At 54.4% G+C, this 17978-nt stretch overlaps 6 protein-coding genes across 6 annotated transcripts; 5 read left to right on the top strand and 1 right to left on the bottom strand.

Annotated features, from left to right (window-relative positions):
- Positions 1–1629: 1629 nt before the first annotated feature.
- Positions 1630–2737, top strand: V2A60_001971 (uncharacterized protein; the record flags this gene model as incomplete). Its single annotated transcript, XM_083253323.1, has 2 exons — positions 1630–2017; positions 2097–2737. The coding sequence occupies 2 exons, from the start codon at positions 1630–1632 to the stop codon at positions 2735–2737; spliced, it is 1029 nt and encodes a 342-aa protein (XP_083109449.1).
- A 1417-nt stretch (positions 2738–4154) lies between these two features.
- On the top strand, positions 4155–5513 carry V2A60_001970 (uncharacterized protein; the record flags this gene model as incomplete). Its single annotated transcript, XM_083253322.1, has 1 exon — positions 4155–5513. The coding sequence occupies one exon, from the start codon at positions 4155–4157 to the stop codon at positions 5511–5513; it is 1359 nt and encodes a 452-aa protein (XP_083109448.1).
- A 1833-nt stretch (positions 5514–7346) lies between these two features.
- On the top strand, positions 7347–8570 carry V2A60_001969 (DUF3425 domain-containing protein; the record flags this gene model as incomplete). Its single annotated transcript, XM_083253321.1, has 2 exons — positions 7347–8159; positions 8220–8570. The coding sequence occupies 2 exons, from the start codon at positions 7347–7349 to the stop codon at positions 8568–8570; spliced, it is 1164 nt and encodes a 387-aa protein (XP_083109447.1).
- Positions 8571–9629: 1059 nt separating this feature from the next.
- V2A60_001968 (increased loss of mitochondrial DNA protein 1) lies at positions 9630–10480 on the top strand (the record flags this gene model as incomplete). The annotated part of the gene is made up of 3 exons (XM_083253320.1): positions 9630–9767; positions 9911–10049; positions 10200–10480. The coding sequence occupies 3 exons, from the start codon at positions 9630–9632 to the stop codon at positions 10478–10480; spliced, it is 558 nt and encodes a 185-aa protein (XP_083109446.1).
- A 3507-nt stretch (positions 10481–13987) lies between these two features.
- V2A60_001967 (uncharacterized protein) lies at positions 13988–14483 on the top strand (the record flags this gene model as incomplete). The annotated part of the gene is made up of 2 exons (XM_083253319.1): positions 13988–14048; positions 14155–14483. 2 exons carry the CDS (start codon positions 13988–13990, stop codon positions 14481–14483), a joined length of 390 nt encoding a protein of 129 aa, XP_083109445.1.
- A 420-nt stretch (positions 14484–14903) lies between these two features.
- Positions 14904–17947, bottom strand: V2A60_001966 (non-specific serine/threonine protein kinase; the record flags this gene model as incomplete). The annotated part of the gene is made up of 5 exons (XM_083253318.1): positions 14904–17242; positions 17299–17446; positions 17530–17647; positions 17698–17726; positions 17897–17947. The coding sequence occupies 5 exons, from the start codon at positions 17945–17947 to the stop codon at positions 14904–14906; spliced, it is 2685 nt and encodes an 894-aa protein (XP_083109444.1).
- Positions 17948–17978: the final 31 nt, after the last annotated feature.

Genomic DNA, 17978 nt, shown 5'->3' with positions numbered 1-17978 from the left:
ATTCGCCCGCATGCGTCCGCAATATTACGTTGCGGGTGATGATATCAATCGAAAATAATAAAATGGGACAATACGCACACGGACGACATTCTTACGTAATTATTTCGATCTTGTTCGCATATTCAGTCGCCAAAGTGAAAGCCCAAGCTTCTCTACAGCCGCACAGAACCGAGTGCTCGGCAAACAAGCGCTCACTGCTGCAGGTAGGGCGTTGGTCTTGCTAGTGGCTGCGGGAAATAGAAATGTGAGAAAAAAAAAGGATGTATTTCAATAATTTCAGCTTCTACTTCCAAGGCTGATTTACTATGTTGTATCCTTTTCGTTTGCGAAAGTCGCAGCAGAGCCCGGCCCTCGCTTGCGGCCTACTGTATAGCACCATCGGGAATGCAGATGGGCGGACCGTTGGGGTTCCAGTGGTTCGTTTCCTTGTGATTAAAGCTCATCAGCACCGTGGTAGCATACTCGTGATTGAATCAACCTACCAAGTGTGAACCCGGGCCGCACTTCTTCCCCGACGATTTGTTGGTGCCAGGCCTCGGGGGCGGGGTAGCCAGCGCAGCCCCAGCAAGGACGGCAGTTATCGCAAGGGTGATGAGCTTCATTATCTGATTGTCTCCTGATGGTTCTGGGTGATAGCTGCGGAGCAGCCTGCAGGAGGCAGAGACTGGGGGGATGGCTATTTATGCTATTTGCCCGCGCAGGAATTGATCAGACAGCACCAGATAAAATTAGTCCGAGACTAAGACATGTTCGAGTCATCAAAACCTGTTGACTCATAAGACAAACGCTATTTCTTTTAAAGGCTATACATGGCCAAATTTAGTACACCATGTCTAACCGTTACAATGTTGGGCGCGAGTATACACGCGACACGTACTGGTATGCAGAGGGTAGAATCGAGTGTCACGGCCGAGTGAGACATTCCGAGAAAAGAATGCGGACCGAGCAGATAAATATTCGAGCGACGGCTCAAGGTTCGTTCTATTTGCAAATTTTTGTCGCCAAAGAATGTGATAGACGGATCCGTGGCAAGAAACGAAGTCTTGTCATTCGACTTTACCGTCCAGCGCGCCCGCATGTTTGCAGAGTGGACCTACTACTGAGTGAGCTGCTTGTTTCCAACTCGGCGCTTGGCGCATAAGTACAATTCTTCCAAAGGTACTCCGTACAACCCTCGAATCCGAAACTGGCAGAATTTCAATCACTGAGCGCGGGCGGGAGACAGGCGTGGGGCCGGCAAAGGCAAAAGGATATAAGAGCTCTTTGCAAGCAAAAGTTCAGTAGATGTAACCGTGAATGGATAAGCTTATGAGCCACACTCTTCTGTCTTATTTTTTTCGTCTGCAGAAGGAAACAAAAAAACAAAGGAATCATATATTTCCTCGAATGCACCACAAAAAGCGTTGGAACATTAACAAGTTTATTATATTCTGCTCTGGGGAGCGAGTGGGGGCGGGCCCTCCCGAGTCGTCTCCACGGCTGGAACAGGCAATAGAAAATTTCCACCGCCATTCAAGCCTCACAGCTCATCTACACTCAATTATCTCGCGTAGCCGTTCTTTGCATAGAAGGCTGGGAATTTTTTAATTTTTTTTTTCCCTGGCAGCCACAGTGAACAGCCGGAAAAAAATGCCGGGAACTGATGCTGCCAGTTCCACCAGCAGCGGCAACCTGCGTGCCATGGTCGCCGCCGCACTGCACGATCTGGGGTACTTTGACAAGTTTGAGCCCGAGAACCTGTCCAACACAAAACTAAGGAAGCGCTTGGACTTGCTCTGGCAAAGTAACCAGTTCATCGAGTCCGTTAGCATGTTGTCTTGTAGCGATCATCATCCCGTCATGGTGAACAAGGAAGCCATACTGCAAATCAAGGAGAGGCAAGCAGCCTCGCCGTCGGCAGCAATCCCAACGCCAACGAGCAGCACCGAATGTGCGGAGCAAAACAGCACAGGCCAGAAAGATCAAGATGCCATCATGGTTGAGGAACTCCTCCTGGATGACATTGAAACGCCATCATGTGAGTCGCCTTCCTCCCCTCTTCGAAGCACCACAGCACAAGCCAAGATGACCAGCACATGCTAACGAGCAGAAAACAGCCGACTCCCAGCTGGCCATACTGGTCCCCTTCATCGTACAGCACCACGTGTGCCTGGCCGTGCAGGGCGCCATGGAGGCCGTCTGCTTTGGCGTTGCGCAGAAGCACATGCCCGACCTCCTCCGGGAGCGGCGGTGGGACTGCCCCGAGGCCGCCAGCCTGCCCATGTGGCTCGCGGCCCTCAACCGCAGCCCGGACGACCCTCGCATCCCGCCGGGCCTCGCCGGCGACCACGCCTCGGCGCGCTCCGCGCTGACGCTGCACGAGGCGGCCGTGGCGCGCACCCCGCTGCCGTACGACACACTGCGGGAGGGCGTCCGCGCCGCGCTCGGCGTCGTGCGGGACCTCGGCGGCGGCGGCGGCGGCGGCGGGTCCGAGGTGCTCGCTCCGGCGCGGTCATACGTGCAGAACCTGTGCACCGTCGCACGCCAGCTCCGCGACCAGATGCGCGAGCTCGAGGCCGCGGCCCGGCGGCACCGGGAGCGCCTCCGCGACGCCATGGCCGACATCGAGGCCAGGCGCGCCGCACTGGACCGGGACGAGGCGGCCGCGAGGCAGAACGCCAGGGACGCCATGGCGGAGTACGAGGCCAAGTGGGATGCCGAGTACAAGGCGGCGTTTGCTGCTCAAGAGACGTTTTGATGGCGGCAGGGCGGCGGCGGTGGCACCGCTGGTGAGACGAGCGTCAACGAGTACATGAACGGAATGGTTTGGACTACGGGTGGCATAAAAAGCTAGCGAGACACATGGTATAATGCTATTACTATTAGTATATTAGATCAGCTATTCATATTCATTTTATCTTTTTTTTTTTGGATCTCTTCCGTTCCCCGTCGGATTACGTTGCCGTGGAATTACTGGACCAGAAGCCATCGGAGCAACAAGACAACACAAACGAGGGTTCTTGGAAAGAGAGCAGCAAGCAATGCAGGTTGCCAGTCATACCGGAGCACCTTCTTTCTGAAGTATTTTTTGACTCGGTTCTGCAGTTGGCTTCTTGCCTGAACCGTTTGGCAGATACAATTCTTCGCTACATCTGCTACTCTTCAAGGCGATTATTTGAACAAGGATTCGAGTGCATTCCACAGCATCGAGCTACGAAACAATATTTCAGCTTCGGTATTGCAGGCTCAGACATTGTTCTGGCCAGCACAAAGCGTAACGCCGGCACGTCGAGAACGCCGGCACAAGGCTCATCCCATCCTCGTTCACAGGCGCTGTTCGTTGTCGCATGTGAAAAATCGCCCATAAAGTAAATGCTTTCCACCTTTGATCGAGGGCACTGCTGCTGCAGACATGGGAAAATCAGGCCAATGTACGACACTGCGACAAAGTCTTCGAGAATCTCGCATTGGGGGTCATCTTTTTCATCTTTAAAGTTTTGTCGTTCACCGTTCGGCTCGCATTGGTTCTGCGGGACCACCGCACGCTTTGCTGACCATGAATGCGGGACAAATTATGTTCGATTTTTAAGGGAGGACTGCGGCCATCTCCAGAACCCTGCTTCCCCGCACCGGGGTATCGGGGCTTTCGGGGGTGATTGAAAGCTTAGTGCGAGGGAAGGGAGGTGCTCGACGTCGAAGACACGGACGTCGCGGCCGAGCGATCTGCGACCTTCGACGTCGAACAAACTTGGCTCGGCCCCGCTTGCGAACCCTATGAAAGCCGCAAGCTCACTCCAATCTCCCATTTCGGTTACCAGAATATTACCTACTTCTATTTCCGCTCTCGTAATATGACACTCTTGGGCGGCGAAAACACAAGGCGGTCCTATTTTGCGCATGCAGACACTACCGAGGATGAGAAAAAAAACTAATACCAATCGCTGCGTAGGACGGACGCCGCGCGGAGTTGTGACAGTCCGGCGCCGGCTCGGTGTTCGCGATGGCCTCCCCACGTTGAAGGGACCATGTGGGACTTGCCTATTACGGATATAAATTAGACCAACCATACTTGAAAAAGTTCAGAGGTATAAGATGGCCATCATCAACTGCAATTCCGGCAACCCGATTGAAAGTCTTTCTTGTCAGTCTTTGGACACACGTTGCCACTCTCACAGATGCGCTTCTTCACGTCCCTTGTGGCTGCGGCCCTCGCAGGTCTGGCTCACGCCATCCCCGCGTCTACGCTTATGCAAGCCCGTACTGGGCTGACGCTGCCCAGCAAGGACTCGTTTTACTTCCCCAAGGATGACCTCGCAAAGTACAAGCCAGGCGAGATCCTGCGGCAGCGCGCGCCGCCGGCGGCCATCGCGGCCTTTGGCATCGCACCGGCCAAGCTCAACTACACGCAGCAGCTGCTGTACCGCACAAGCGACAACCACGGCAACGCCATCACGACGGTGGCCACCGTCATGATCCCGCACAACGCGGACCTAGGTAAAGTACTTTCGTACCAGATTGCCATTGACGCCGCGTCGATCGACTGCGCGCCGTCGTACGCACTGCAGCAGGACTCGGAGCGCGGGCCGCTGTTCGGCACCCTGCTTTCGCAGGCCGAGTTCTTGCTCATCGAGGCCGCGCTGGAGCAGGGCTGGGTGGTGGTGGTGCCCGACTTCCAGGGCCCGCAGTCGTCGTACCTCGCCAACCGGCTCGCGGGCTACGCGACGCTCGACGGCATCCGCGCGGCGTTGGCCTCGACGGGCACGACGGGCATCCGGAGCGACGCGCGGGTGACCATGTGGGGATATTCGGGTGGCAGCCTGGCGAGCCAATGGGCCGCGGAGCTGCAGCCGTCGTACGCGCCGGAGCTCGCTGTGGCCGGGGCGGCAGTGGGCGGCACGGTGCCCAACGTGGCCAACGTCATCAAGGCCATCAACGGGCAGCCGCTGGCGGGCTTCATTCCGACGGGCGTGCTGGGCCTCATGTCGCAGTACCCGGAGGCGGCACCGCTGCTGGAAGCGGCGCTCCGGCCCGACGCCAAGGCGCTCTTCTACACGCCGCTGAAGCAGTGCCTAGCGGCCAACGCGGCCGCGTTCCTGTTCAAGGACGTGCTGGGCATGTTCAAGGACCGCAACTTTTTGCTCGGCAACGAGGTCATGGCGGGCATCTGCGAGGACAACAGCCTGGGTAAGGCGACACCGACGGTGCCACTGTTCTGGTACAAGTCGGTTCTGGACGAGGTCAGCCCCGTGGCCGACTCGGACGCGCTGGCGGACAAATACTGCGACGAGGGCGCGTCGGTCGAGTACGTGCGGGACGTGCTGTCCAACCATGGCGCCTACGCGGTGGTGGGCGCGCCACTGGCATTTTCGTGGCTCAAAAAGGTCATGGATGGCCATGAGGGCGTGCCACGCAAGGGATGCAGCAAGAAGACGGAGCTGTCGGGGGCTCTGGACAGGTCGCAGTTTGAGGTGCTGCCCAAGCTCGTCGGGGATGCACTGCTGGATCTTTTGGGTAAGGACATTGGCCCAATCTAGAGATTGACCTTATTTCGGTGTTGTGACGAAAGCTCGTTTGTCTTAGGGATGATGGGTGTTGTGTTGGTTGTGTTTGGTGACACCTGGATAGTGGACAGTATATACCAATCTATTTCGTTATTTGATGCACTAGTTGGCGTTTTTGAATATCAGTTCAAAGATGATTTTCAGACGATTCTTTTTCTTCTACCTGTGTCTTTCCTGTGTTTCTCTCTTTCTCTCTTTTCTTTTTTCTTCGTCCCTCGCTTAGGGGTTTGATTGGTGTGCATGGCCTGATCAAGAAGGAGGGATGTGGGCGGATGAGCTGAAGGCAAGGGTGGCGGCCGGATCGGCCTGAAGAGGGGTCCGAGTGTACCTCGTACCTGGGTGGTGCTCCGTGGGACGATGCTCCGGTGGTTCTCGTATCGTGGTCACCGGAGACTTATCCCCGACAGCATTGTCTTGGAGACCAGATTAGTATATAGATGGCTCTGCAAAAGAATCAATCAATCTAACCAACTAATCGCAGTATGCAGACGGGCGGGCGGGCTGGTGGGCGGAAGAAAGTCCATGTACGATATCAACTACATTGTTGACTACCTCAGTGTGCTAGGTAGGTACCTACCTAGCGGTATCAGTACCTATTAGTAAGTATGAACTTCTTCAGTAGCCAAGAGCCTATATAGGTAGGTACGGGTAAGTAGAGGATGGGACATTGTACGGATAAGTTATAACGTGGTGGGGGGTCAGAGATGCATGATATGTACAGGGCTGTGGGCAGTGGGCTTCGCACCTTAGTACACCGCTAAAGCGACCGGGTATCCACTGTGGGAGCGGCAGACGGAGTACGGACTAGACGGCAGGGACTCCGTTTGTACAGGGTGCCTACCTACCTAGGTAGGTAGTTACCCGGCGGGCAGGGCATCAACACCTCGGCTCGAGCTGCTCGTATTTCTACCATACACATCAAGTCTGGTAAGTATGCGTTATTCCCCAACCAGCTAGTACCAAAATACCCACCGCCTGTGAGAAGGGCACAATAGAATGGCATAACAAGATCAAGCCTCGACTGAGCATCGAGCGCGTGGTGTTTCCGCGTACACGACACAAGGTTTACGCTACCGATGGGCTGGCGTGATGCTTGTCGAGTGGAGGACGAGCAAACGCCGTCAATTGCCAACAGCGACTGCCAACTGCCGGCTGCCGGCTGCCGGCCTATCAGCTACCTACCAAGCGCGCCAATTGGGCCGTTTGCAAAGCTTGACTTCATTGTGTGGGTGTTCTGTCAGCGGACAACTGTCACAGTCTGTCAGTGACAAGTGCAATCTGCCAGCTGCCAACTGCCAAGGCCAAACGCCCATCTTCACCCCACCACCCGCGTTGGGCGTTTGTATTCCACCCAACCCACTAAAAGGGGCCACCACCGCCACATGGCTCACATGCTAACCAGCTACTAGGTACTTGATCAGTTGCCAGGTTGGTAACTTACCAAACCACCTTAGGTACCTCGAAAACTGACAGTCTGCTAACAAACTAGGTACTGACCTACCTAACCAGAGGTAGATTGGTAGGTTGGTAAGAGGTCATTACCTAGGTAGATACCTGTTATGACCTCCTCTTACCTTGTCCTCGCTTCAAAGCGCCACCATCTCTCACTTGTACATCTTCATCTTCCAGCCTCGAAGCTTGTTTTCCTTCTCTGCGTCCGTCTTGTTGCTTTTGCCCGGGTGGCTTCGGGCCATTGTATCCATATATACATGCCCACTGTAGGATTTTGCGCTGCGTTTTTCGTCTCTCCGTCTTTGACAAAACTCCGCCTGCTCCTCCGGCCCCTCCCACCCGCGAATCACCACAATGGACACAAAGACGCCGCCCAAACCAAAGCGCACCCTCACAGAAGCGCAACTCGGCAACAAACGTCGCATTGACAAGCTCAAACACCGTGAGAACCGCGCCGAGAGCAAGACCCGTCTCGAAAACATTGAGCGCGACGTATCCTTCCTCCGCCACACCATTGGCGATGTCTTGGAGCACCTGCGCCAGCTCAACGCCGGCTCGGCACCACCACACCATCAACACCAACACAACCACCACCACCACCACCACCCACACGCGGCATCTCACAACGGCTTGTCGGAAACCACTCACCAGCAGAGCCTACAAGCTCTCGCCCTGTGTCCGCCCAAGACCGAACCCTGGAGCTCACCACCCGACCCGACGACGCCGCTGACCTCGACCCCGGCCATGCCTCAGGTTGGAGCCGCCTTCTACAACCCGGCTGACCACCTCACTGAGCGTCTGTACTCGCAGCACATCTTCCCGCAGGAGCCGCTCGAGTCCCAGATGGATATGGAGGCGCTCTTGGCGGAGATTCGCGGCCAGGGTCCGGTTGTGGAGTGCCGGTGCGGCAAGCAGCACAGCGCCGACGTGCAGTGCACCGAGCGCATCGCCGTCATCATGGCTGTCGAGTTTAGCAATGTATCCAACCACGCCAGCATGCGGGCCATGACGGCACCACGGAACCCGGGCTTGCTGGACATGCTACTGCACCACACTGACATGTCCAACCCGCTCGCCATCATCATGTCGTCGATTCTCCGGCAGTACGACATTCAGCATATAGATTCGTTGTGCGGCATCTTTCTTCTCGCATATCGACTCTTGAGGGCACGTATCATGTTTCTCTGGCCGCCGTGATGTGCCCATGCTAACCGTTGAACTATGTAGTGGCGCTACTATCCGTCACCAGAGGCGCTGACCGATGTCCCTGCCATCATGCGGCCGACGCAGGCGCAAATCACTATACCGCATCCCAAAGCCCTCGACTTTATTCCGTTCCCCGCACTCCGCAACTATCTTTGCCTCAATCAGCACAAGGACGCCCGGCACACGGTAGATCTCTACCTACGGTCCATGCGGCTGGTGCTTCCGCCGGGCAAGAACCTGATGACCAAGACGGAGCGCGGGGGCGTCGACCTGAATCCCGAATTTGAGGTCATGGCATCGGACCTGCGCAACTGGACTATGGGCCCGCCGTGGTCGGAGTATTTCCCGCAGCTGCGGCAGTTTTTATATTGAAACGTGAGAGAGTTTGAACTTACGTGTGGGTTGGTTATGTCTTGGTCTTTTATTTATTACTGGGTAAAATGTAGCATGTACTATAATGAGGCAATGTTGGCGGCGGCGTTTGGTCATTCTCTTTCTATATCAATCTCGCATCCTTTCTCTTTGACGGGAGCTGGCAGAGTTTTTGGTCGGTTTAATATCTATCTAGTCATTACCTAGTCGTTATATGCACAACATGAATTCGTCCAGATACACTTGGACAATGCAATGTTCAGTGCGAGCTCGAGATGGCGCACCACCTCCGATAGCTTGGTCATCGAGCTGAAATTCTTGGCTTGATACGAAACAAATCGACAATCTAGCTTGTTCATAAATGCGGCAACGCGCGCCCGGCACTTGGGATAGTTGGCCCGGTCCTACAGAGTACAAGTGCTCCCCATCGTCCCATGCACGACATTTCTTCTGCATGGCTTCGTTTCGTCCCTGCTCTTGCGTCGTGTGTTTCTTGCTCTCCGTGTTTTATTCTGCTCTTTTCTTTTTCAATACTGCGGCTGACATTTTCTTTCTTTTTTTTTCCAGGGGATTTTTTTTTCCTTCTTTCCTTTTATAAGTGAGTCTCCTCTCCATCATTGGTGCTACGCCACACTTAAAAACACTGGGCTTGCTCTTACAACTCACCACTGCCCCCCCGCTTTGGTAGAGGATACAGAGCCACACACACACTCGCACTCACACGCAACTAGAGGCAACCAACTTTCTTGTCCTTTGCCTCGTGCCTTGTTCCTGTTCCTGTCTCCTTCTGCGACACGCGACCTCCCCTTTTCCTCCTCTTGGCCCCAAAAGCCACCACGAAACGACCAACGAGCCGGCGCGCCCTGTCCAACAAAGAGCTTGGACCGCCATTTGAGATCTAGACGACGGGCCCAACGACGCCAGAAATAAATAGCCAACCCTCGATGCGATAGCTCCCTTTGCGACGACGACGACAACGACGACGACACGCGACACCACCATCGGCAGACAGCCAAAATATTAAAAAAACAACCAAATCAAACAACCACACCAGACAAGATGGCGCTCATTGCTGGCAAGACCATCATCACCTCCATATCCCTCTTCCACCTCACCATGGCCTACTTTATGCTCTTCAACCCGCGCACCGTCGATGATCAGATCCTCGTCTATATCCTCGGCCGCAGTATGGGACTGGTACGCACGCGCTTCTCCTTCTCCTCCTCCTCCTTCCTCTGGAATTCCCCCCCGCGACCAGTATCACCAAAAGACTTGAACCCCCCTTCCTCCCGTCCGATGGCGCGTCGCTAACTTGTTTTTTTCCTTGTCTTGTGGCACAGCCCCCGGCCCGCGGACTAGACTCGCCCTCACCGGCGCTCGCCTTTCTCGCCGTCGTCCTCGCTCTGCTGGGCTTGAGCGACCTCGTCTCCCTCTCCATGCCCGAGGAGCTGGGCGCGCTCTACTACTGGGGCACACAAGGTTCGTTGTTGTTGTTGTTTTTTTCTTGGTCCTCGCTTCGCTCGCTGCTTGTCTCGTTGTTCGCCTTTCCAAGCCGCCACCCAACAATAGAAGAAGACAACAGAAAAAGAAGACTTGATACATGGACACCAACTAACGAAAATGGCACAGCACCTTTACGATTCATGTTCTCCATGGGCCTCGTCTTTTACAGCTACACGTTTGGTCCGACCGGTCCCCTCGGCGTATACACGACCGGCACAAGCAGCAAACCGGGCTTCTTTGGCGGCGGCGGCGGCAGCTCGCCGACAGACGGGCTCAAGAATCGCGTCATCTTCACCTTTGTCTTTATCGAAATGGTGGCCTGGTTCTGGCTCTGGGTGACGCTGCGCGAGGAGCGCGTCGGCGTGGTCGAGCGACTGCGGAAGCAGCAGGAGCGCAATGCCCGGTAAAAAAAGAAGAATCAAAGGCAAAGGGAGGGCAAGGGGGAAAGAAAAGACGATGGAAGCGGTAGAATTTGGCGGTTAATGACGGAGAGACGAAAGAGCACCTTGTATACTAGTAGAATGCATCGGTAATGAGAAAATGACAACCATAGAGATATGATTTTCCCTTTACCAGAGGAGCCTTCTTTCGGGTCGCCTGTGCTCAAAACTTGTCAGACCTGTACGACAGTGACGGCTTCACCATCTCTCCGCGAGGGTCACTCGGCGCCTAACTCTCTCTCGCTCTCTTTTTTTTTGTATCCCAGTTTTCTCTTTTTCTTTTCCTTCGTCCTCTGCCCAACGCAGCACCTGTACGACCACGATGATACGCGTGTATATCCGACACAAATCACCGGCGCTTGCAGTTTTTTTTTTTTTTTGCACTCTCTTCCTCCCCTTTCTCGTAACCAGGCGCAGTCGATAGCTCGGGCCATGGTATGGCAGTTGTCCATGTGTGCGTGTCCATAGTTCTCTCCCGGTAGTCGGCGCGTGCCTAACATTTTCTCTTTTCCCTCTTTTTTTTTGTCTCTTGTCGTCGCTTCTTTTTCCCCCCTCCTTTCTGCTCGGCGCAATACATGTGCGACGAATCGATTTTTTATTTCCATCCTTAGATCTTTATTCCTTTCTTCTCCTTCTTCCACTTCTTCTACCTCCGTCCTGGGTTAGTTTCTTTGCCCTTAAAAGCTGGGCGATCCCCTTCCGCTGACTCTAACCCCCCCCTCCAAACAGTGCCACAGCAGCTTCCCCCCTCCATCAACTTAGTCTTTTTGGCTCCCGAGCCTTTCTTTTTGTTCATACCATTTTACTCGGCTCATATACAAATCGCAAAAACAACAAAACAAAATACATATCGCGAAAACAACAGAACAAAATACATATACCCCGCGCCCCCCCTCGCCGAACCATGTGGTATTACGCACCGCCGCCTCCCCCCATGATGATGATGCCCATGTATCCGGTCTACGTCCCTCCGCCGCCGCCGCCGCCGCCGCCGCCGCCCCCCGTCTCGACTAGGTACTCCAAAACGATATTCGGCGGCCGAAACTTCGACGGCAGCACCTACAGCGGCCGCACCTATACCAATGTGAATTTCAGTCCTCCCGCTTACTCTTGGTGGTGAAAGTGTGGAAATGCAAACCGGAGAGGGACGCCAAGGGGAGATTTCGGATCTTTCTTTTGAAAGCCTCCCCTCCCCAAAAGGTCTCTCACCTGTCCGATTTCTAGCGTTTCAAGCATTCGTCTCAAGTTATACATACGTGCCACCCCAGGTTTAGAAAACCAACAACAACTTCTACTCCCAAGGTAAGTTTTTTTTTTTTTGGCCGTACGAGAAAAAAAAATACACGGCTTTTGTACTTTTCTTCGCCAAAGGAAACAAGAAAGGCTCATGAGAATCAAGGCCATGCAACGCATGTAGTTGCTCTCTTTCTTTCTTTTCTTACATCGACACTGAGCTGGGCCTTTTGTTGGGTTTTCTTTGTGGAAGGGAACAGCAGGCGCGGGAACGCTTTGTTCTTTTTTTTTTGGATCACATTCGAGGAGTTGCTAGTCAAGGCTCAAGGCGACCACTTTCGTACGCAAATGCTTTCGTTGGGCGTGGGGTATTAACATTTCTCCAGAGGGCTGTTAGTTGTGTCATGGAGCTGGCATGTCAAACAAAAAAAATAGTAATTTATATTATTTCGTCTTTTCCTCAATAAACGTTCAGTCTCGTAAAAATTTGTTTGTCCGCCATGTTTCTACAGTCTGCCGCCCTCGAGTTGCGTATAGAGACTGCGTGGTTAGGGCAACACTCTCAATGTGGCGGAGTTGAATAAGTAATGAAGACCACTTTGGGGGGGAAGGGGGAATAGTCGGATGTTGGCTGAGATATTTCATACAGGCTTTGACAGCAGTGTCTCAACTCCTCCATCTCACTCGTCAGCTGCTTCCAGTATAAGCACCCCAAGCTTATTCAACATTGCCATGTCAAAGATGGTCTGTCATATGTTACCCCCCCCCCCCCCCCCTCCCTCCCCCCGCGATATAGACGCGTACCCTCCAACCTCCCCTCCAAGAAAGAAAAAATGTTGCTGTGAGATTTAGCTTCCTTGGCTGTCGTTTCAATGTGCTGGAGCCCCCCCCCCCCGATTGTACCTTTTCTCTTCTAGTTTCCACAAGTCGCGTGCTGCTTCCAGATCATGCCAGGAACCGACCAATACGCGGGAGCGAGTGCCGACGTAGCCCTGGCCGAGCGTATACGTGAATCTGTTACATCCTCGAGGTCATGGGGTAACTCTCAGATTTTCCCGATCCTCAAATCATATCTGCCCCTGTGCCGCCTGTGTAACTTTGGTCCCTTTTCTTTGCTCCCAACGGAGTGGAGTCCACCATCGCACGGTAGAGATCACGGCTTCATTGCGCAAAGGTCTCTGGTCACAGAGCGGTTCGCCCTCTGCCTTTCCTCCCAGCTCCTTCACACGCCGAGAGTTGCGGTTCTTTTTTTTTTTTCTTTTTTTTTTTTGGTCAACACATGCCTCCCCCGTTCCTTTTTGAGAGAGTCCAATGTGCCTTTTGCGGGAGGAACCCGCACCGGCCCGTTAACGATGTTGCGCCGCCCCCGGCGTCCCAGAGAGAGCCTGGCTCATGGGTTCGAAGCGATGACGAACGGCAGGAGAATGAAGGTGAGGAAGTGTAGATTTCTTTAAATGATGATTCGAGTCGCTACAGTTTCTTGCTTTACATAGAGAGAGGGAATGACGGAGCGAACAAAAGGAATACTCGCCATAAACTTGCGGGATAGCTGTTGCGCGATTCAAGAAACTTAGTCCCCGTATTTTTGGTCATTGAATTTTGCCCAAACTACACGTTTTTTTTTTTACCCATTTGATTTGAATGTTGATGGTTGATATTCCCCCGTTGGCTATCAAAATCATCAAACCTACCTTATCGAAGGGCAACCCCAGTAGGCTATTGTCGGGTCGCGCGAGTTGTTGGCATGTCCGGCCATGCCAAGAAAAACAGGCCCGGACCCTAAAAACGCTAGCCCCAGCAGCTTAATGGAAAGCTTCTTTCTCTCTCTCTCTCTCTCTCTTTCTACTCCCTTGCCAGTTTCCTTGCTTTTGTTTTATTTGTTGGAGGCCCGTTGGGCGGGCGCCGACCCGGCCGTGCGCCGCCGACCTGCCGGGGACCACCTTTCCCGAAACGGCAAACGTCATCGTCATCGATCGCATCACAACCAGCTTTTCGAATGGGAACCAATTGAATCCCATTGGTGTTGGGGGTACCGCTTCCTGAATCAGGTTTCCTGTGCCTTTTCGTTACGCGGCCATTTTCGCCCCCCTTCCAGTGGCGCCTAGAGAATAAAAACCGCTCCCCGAGTTTTTGCCCACTTCTCGAGCCGTTACATTCTGTCCCATCAGCTATTCTTATCATAAAAGAGAAAAAAAAAGACGTCAACCCAACATCTTCTCAAAAACGTATTCGTCCAACATCATGCATCTGCCTACCCCCCAACAGCTCCTCGCCAGCGGCCTCGCCCTGACCAACGTTATCGGTATTTGCGCCCCTTGTCCCATTGATTGTCATCATCAATCTGCCGCTGCCTCCTCCTCCTCTTCGTCCTCCTCCTGCTACCCACTAACACACACATTTCTCAACAGGCGACTCCGTCTCCAAGGGCAAGGTCCTCGACTACGCCGTCGAAAAGTGCATCGACAGCGACGGCAACGTGCGCTGCTCCAAGCCCTTCCCCGTCGCCAAGGACAGCTGCTACCGCCTGTCGTGGTCGACCGACGGCGCGCTCTCCCACACCACCATCGAGGTCCGCGACGCCGGCTCCGGCGAGATTGTCTACTACCGCGACACCAACGGCGCCTGGACCCCCGAGAAGAACGAGCTCGTGTACGTCGACTTTAAGCCCAAGATTTGGAACACGGGTAACGACACGGTCGAGTACGAGATTACCACTTGCGAGAACAATGAGTTGTAAACGTCAAGTGCGGAAAGAAAGACAGACAGACAGGAAGAGAGAGAGAGAGAGATTGAAAAGGGAATTCGAATGCATAAAAACTCACTTCAAGTCCAATGACAATGACATGATTACTACATTGGCAGCCACTCTATAATAATCAATAAGCGTATATTCGATACATGGTAATACACTTCTTTTCTACCTCGTGTTCGCAGCACTTTGCGTGTTGCATGTAATGACATGAACATGGCAACATCATTCGCCATATGCAAATCCATCTCTCAACTCTCGTAGCTTGAAACAAGTGGGTATAGTTGGTTCTAGCAGGAATAACGAATCAACAAAAAAAAATGAAAAAAAGAAAACAGATCAGGTGGTGGGTTCAAATAGTAGAGAATGTGTGATTCCAATGCATATAAGCCCTCCAGATTCGAAAGCTCATTTGACTCCAACAGCAGCGCCATGCTCTTGGCTTGTCTGCCCGTCCTCAAGGTCCAAGGCAGACGGCAGCTCATCATCTTCGATAATTTGCTCTTCCACAATCTCGCCCGGCCCACGCACTATGGGGTTGAATATTTCGACCTCTTCAATCTCCTCCTCTTCCTCGTCCTCCTCCGGCACGCGGTCCTCCTCCTCTTCCTCCTGGATGCCGGGGATTGCTACCTCGGTCGACCGCCGCAGACCAGAGCCGCTGCCGCTGCGCGAGTGCGAACCCGCACTCAAGTTTCGCGACGACGAAATGGTCGGCAGGTTCAGGCTCGGGCCCTTGAACAGATTCTTCTTGCGCTTGGCAAACTGCACACCACCGGCAAACGGGTTCGGCGATCCGGGCGCGCGGTTGCTGCCGCTGCCGCTACCGCTACCGGTCGGCATGCCCTCGTTGTATATCTGCAACGGCGCCGGCCCTGATGAGCCGCGGACGAGGCGGATGTTGGACGGGAACGCGTGCGAAGTAGGCGTGGCCGGCAAGACTTTGACCGAGTGATGTGGCGAATGAGTCCGTCCGAGCGGTGTCTTGGATGTGGAAACAGAGCCTGTCGAGCTGGTCGACGACGCCTTGGAGTGTGTGTGGTGATGATGGTGCAGTGAGCGGACCGACGAGACAGACGAGGATGTCGACTTGCGGCCGCGCAGGCCCGCAGACGAGCGGCGTACGGTGGACCGGGGTGTCATGGGCGCCGGCGAGAGGGACTGTCTCTTGTACGCCTGCGAGTTGCTGGAAACTCGCGGTCGTTGCGGCTGCGGTGCCGGCAGACTACTCGCGACGCTACTCTTGGACGGGACTCTATGACCCGGAGAAGCCGCCTTGCCGTAGTGGCCGTTGGCGACTACGCCCTTGGGCAGTGGCGCGGTACCGTGAGTGCCCGCGCTGCTCGTCGAGTTGGGGTATTTACTCGTCTGCGGACGCGGACTCGCCTCCTTGTCCGTGCTGCCCTTTCTCTCCTTGTTGTGAAGATCAGGCACGCTCCTACTCGCGTGACGCTCGTGACCCTTGCGCCGGACCTTGGCGTTCTCCTTGAACCAGTGCGTCCAGTGCTTCCAATGGGCCATGATTCCGGGCTTCTTCTTCCACCTGAAGCCGCCACCGGCCTTGCCGTTGCTCATCTCCCCGGGGCTCGGCTGAGCTCTGCTGTTGAAGGAGTCAGCTGTTGTGATGAGATGCAATGTTGACCCGCGTGACCTTGCACTGCGAATCACGCCTTCCTTGGGCGGTGGTATAGGTCGATGATTGTAAGAGGTTGAAACAGACCGGATAGACTGATTATCAGCTGGTCTTGCAGAGTCGCCCCCGCTCGCAGCACCGTTTTCCCTGGCCACTTCGGTCAGCTCGGGGAGGTCCGTTATTGTTATGTCGTAGTATCCTGCACTTCGTCGGTCGCTGCGTCCACGTCGCAGCGAGTGCTGGTCTCCCAGCCGGATGAATTGTGAGGTTAGACCGCCGTCCTCGTCTACGTCTTGCAAAGTGGGAGCCAGGCGCTCAAGTCGACTCGAGGCGGCCGAGAGACGACGCAGGCTTCGCTCTGTTTCCTTTTCGCGTCGTTTGATTTCGCGCCGCTTCATTTTACGCTCCTCCTTTTCAAGTAACAATATCCACCAGCCAGTAAGCGCATCGCACCGTTGCGACAAAACGCTCTCAATCACTGCATCAATGTCGACGCCGGCACTTCTCATACGATGAAGACAGTCTTTTTCCAGAGACGAGGCGAATGGAGGCTGTGGTTTGATCTCGAGGATTGCTTGCTGAGCGGCGGCATGGTCAGCGAGGAATGGATGAGCTAGAATTTCGGGTAGCCCGGGCCGCAGAATTGGACGCTTGGATAGGAGCGACTTGATCAGCGCAACAGCCTCGGGTGGCATATGATCAGGATACTTGGGTTCCTGGCTCAAGATTCGAGATCGCGTAACATTGTCATCGTCGTCGTCAAACGGCAGCTCGCCGCAAAGCAGCGAGTAGAGGATGATGCCCAAGCTCCAGACGTCGACCTTTTCGCCGGCATACTTTTCGCCCTTGAGCATCTCTGGTGCCGAGTAGCATATCGTGCCGCAAAAGGTCTGGAGATGGTTGATGCGGCCCTCGTATTCTCGCGTAAAGCCAAAATCCACCAGCTTGACATTCTCATGCCTATCAAAAAGTATATTTTCGAGCTTGAGATCGCGATGCACGCATGATTGCAGGTGAACGTAACTGACAGCGCCAACCAGCTGGGCAAAAATCTTTTGCACCTTGTCTACGGGAAGCGGGCCATGGTCAAGGAGGTAGTTGTACAGCTCATCGCCTGTCGGGGGTTAATGACTCGAACGGGGCGCCTGTCGCGTGGCACGAACGGCTTACCGGAGCAGTATTCCAGGACAAGCCAAACAAGGTTCTCCGTTACAATGACTTCGTAGAGGCGGGCAATGTGGGGGTGGACAAATTGGCGGTGATGGTGGATTTCGCGGGCGAGATTCGAGTCGCTCTTGTTGGCCGACTTGAGAACAACCTATATGGCCATGAGCGGACATGCGACAAGAGGGAGGGGAGGGGCCGGCGGTTGATGTAAACGGGCTGGAGAGAGCAGCGAACCTTGGAGCCATTGGTGAGCTTGTGCGTGGCCAGGTAAACCTTTCCAAAGGAGCCTTTGCCTATCAACCGTCCGAGGGTATAGTTTCCAACCGACTTGAGATCGCTGCTGGAGAATTCACTTGGGGCCGGTTAGCTGCGACGGTCGAAGGCGAGACGGCGAGCACTGACTTGAGCAGCTCCTGGTAGGAATTGGCGAGCTATACGAGGAGACGAGGATCAGTCATTGGCATTGCAGAGTCGGGAATTGCATTGAGGGGCAATATTGAGCATGTTTGAGGCGCATGGCGCATCGTTGAAGATGAGGATGGGCAGAGAAGAGAAAAAGCAAAAGCAGCCACAGGGGTGGCGGGCGCCGCAGGTGACGTACCTTTGTCCTCCGGCCTTGGTAATCGGGCTTGCCTTTGGCAGCCGCCTGCATTATGGGAGAATCGATCTATTCGGCGCGCGTC

This window comes from Cordyceps javanica, chromosome 1 (assembly GCF_051103115.1).
Source record: "Cordyceps javanica chromosome 1, complete sequence".
Lineage (NCBI taxonomy): Eukaryota > Fungi > Ascomycota > Sordariomycetes > Hypocreales > Cordycipitaceae > Cordyceps > Cordyceps javanica.
Note: the sequence above shows the minus strand (reverse complement) of the source record. Positions and strands in the feature narration are given on the sequence as shown.